This window comes from Solanum stenotomum, unplaced genomic scaffold (genome assembly GCF_019186545.1).
Source record: "Solanum stenotomum isolate F172 unplaced genomic scaffold, ASM1918654v1 scaffold2063, whole genome shotgun sequence".
Lineage (NCBI taxonomy): Eukaryota > Viridiplantae > Streptophyta > Magnoliopsida > Solanales > Solanaceae > Solanum > Solanum stenotomum.
The window spans coordinates 1-1711 of record NW_026026138.1 but is presented as its reverse complement, the minus strand read 5'-3'; the positions used below and the strand labels follow the sequence as shown (position 1 = coordinate 1711).

At 34.6% G+C, this 1711-nt stretch overlaps 1 protein-coding gene across 1 annotated transcript; it reads left to right on the top strand.

The window, feature by feature from the left end:
* Positions 1-223: 223 nt before the first annotated feature.
* Positions 224-1364, top strand: LOC125850912 (uncharacterized; the record flags this gene model as incomplete). Its single annotated transcript, XM_049530742.1, has 1 exon — positions 224-1364. A coding segment is annotated over one exon (1141 nt), but the record flags the coding sequence as incomplete, so codon positions are not given.
* Between the last annotated feature and the right edge of the window lie 347 nt (positions 1365-1711).

The following is a 1711-nucleotide window of genomic DNA, read 5'->3' as shown; positions in this document are numbered from 1 at the left end:
GCATATTGATAATAGTCACAGAGATTATAAGGTCAGGTAAAACAACAAATCTACATTTTATTGAATTTTAGTGTAACAATTTAATAAGATAATTTTATTGTCAGTATACATAAATTATCTCTTATTGATAGAAGAAATAACCTTTTAGAGTATAAATTATCGCTTTTAAAACAAGCTTTTATATTTATAATTTTGCTAGAATTTAACTAATATTTTTTTACAGAGATAATGAGACCAACGTTGATCTATATAATGATGTAAATGCTGAAATTAGTGATGAAAGTTCAGAGGAAGATGAACCTCCAAAAGATGGTGATGAAAGTGAACCTGATGAAGATATCGATGATATTAGAGATTTTTCTCAGAATGGTGTAAATCTTCATAATCATAAACAAGGCGTGTCTGAAATACAAAATCATGACATACCCTATTTCAGGACATTAGAGAATGAGGAGGACATTTTCATGTCTACATGTGAATCTGAGATGGAATATTGTTCAGTTTGGTCTGAGGAAGCAAAAAAGGATTTGAAAAAAGGTATGTTTTTTAGTAGTAAAGAAAAGTTGAAACGGGCGGTAACGATTTGGGGATTGCACAAAAATAAGGAGTTCAAGGTGGTAACATCTACCAAGAGTCTATGGGTTGTGAGATGTAAGTTTTATAGTTTATTGGGTTGCTTGTGGTTTCTTCGAGGTCGAAAAGTTGGAGATAACCTTTGGAAAATAGGAAAATATGTTGAAAACCATAAATGTGAGACTGAAGGGCTTTCTAGTGGTCACGCCAATCTAAATACCAATTTGATAGCATCACTGTTTCTAAATCAAATTAGAAAAAATCCTAAGTACTTGGTGGTAGATGTCATTTCAAAGGTTCATGAAAAATTTGGTCATCAAGTGACATATAGAAAAGCGTGGCTTGGACGTCAACGGGCATTTGAATTGGTGTATGGTGACTTTGAGAAATCATTTAGTGACCTACCTAAATTTTTTGCAGCTTTTCAACACTTTAACCATGGAACAGTTGTGGAATGGAAACACGAAGAGTCTATGAGTTCATCAGAGGTAAAAACTTTTAAATTAGTATTTTGGGCTTTCAAGCCATGCATAGATGGATTCCAAACATGTCGCCCTGTTATTTCAGTAGATGGAACTCATATTTATGGAAAGTATGAGATCAAATTATTAATTGATGTTGGAATTGATGAAAATGATAACATTCTTCCTTTAGCGTTTGCTATTGTAGACAAAGAGTCAAAAGAGGCATGGAAGTGGTTTTTTAGAAATTTGAGTGCACATGTGATAAAAAGTAGACAAGATGTATGTGTTATATCTGATAGGGCAAAAGGAATCTTGACTAGTTTGTAGGAGTTGCGGCGATTTCAAGAGCCTCAAGCCTTCCATCGATTTTGCATAAGGCATCTAAAGAGCAACTTTCAATCTAAATTTCCAAACAAGGACCTCAACAGATTGATGTGGAGGGCTGCTTCAGCCCATCAAGTAAGGAAGTTTGAATCCTTGATGTGGCAAATTAGAGAAGAAAATGTCGAAGCACATGAATACCTCATGGAAATTCCCTTGGACAAATGGACCGTTAGCCATGATGGTGGAAAAAGATGGGGAGTGTTGACAACAAATCTTTCAGAGTCATTCAATGGAGTGTTGAAAAAAGCACGAGGTTTGCCTATCACTGCTATGGTTAGACTTTCATTGGA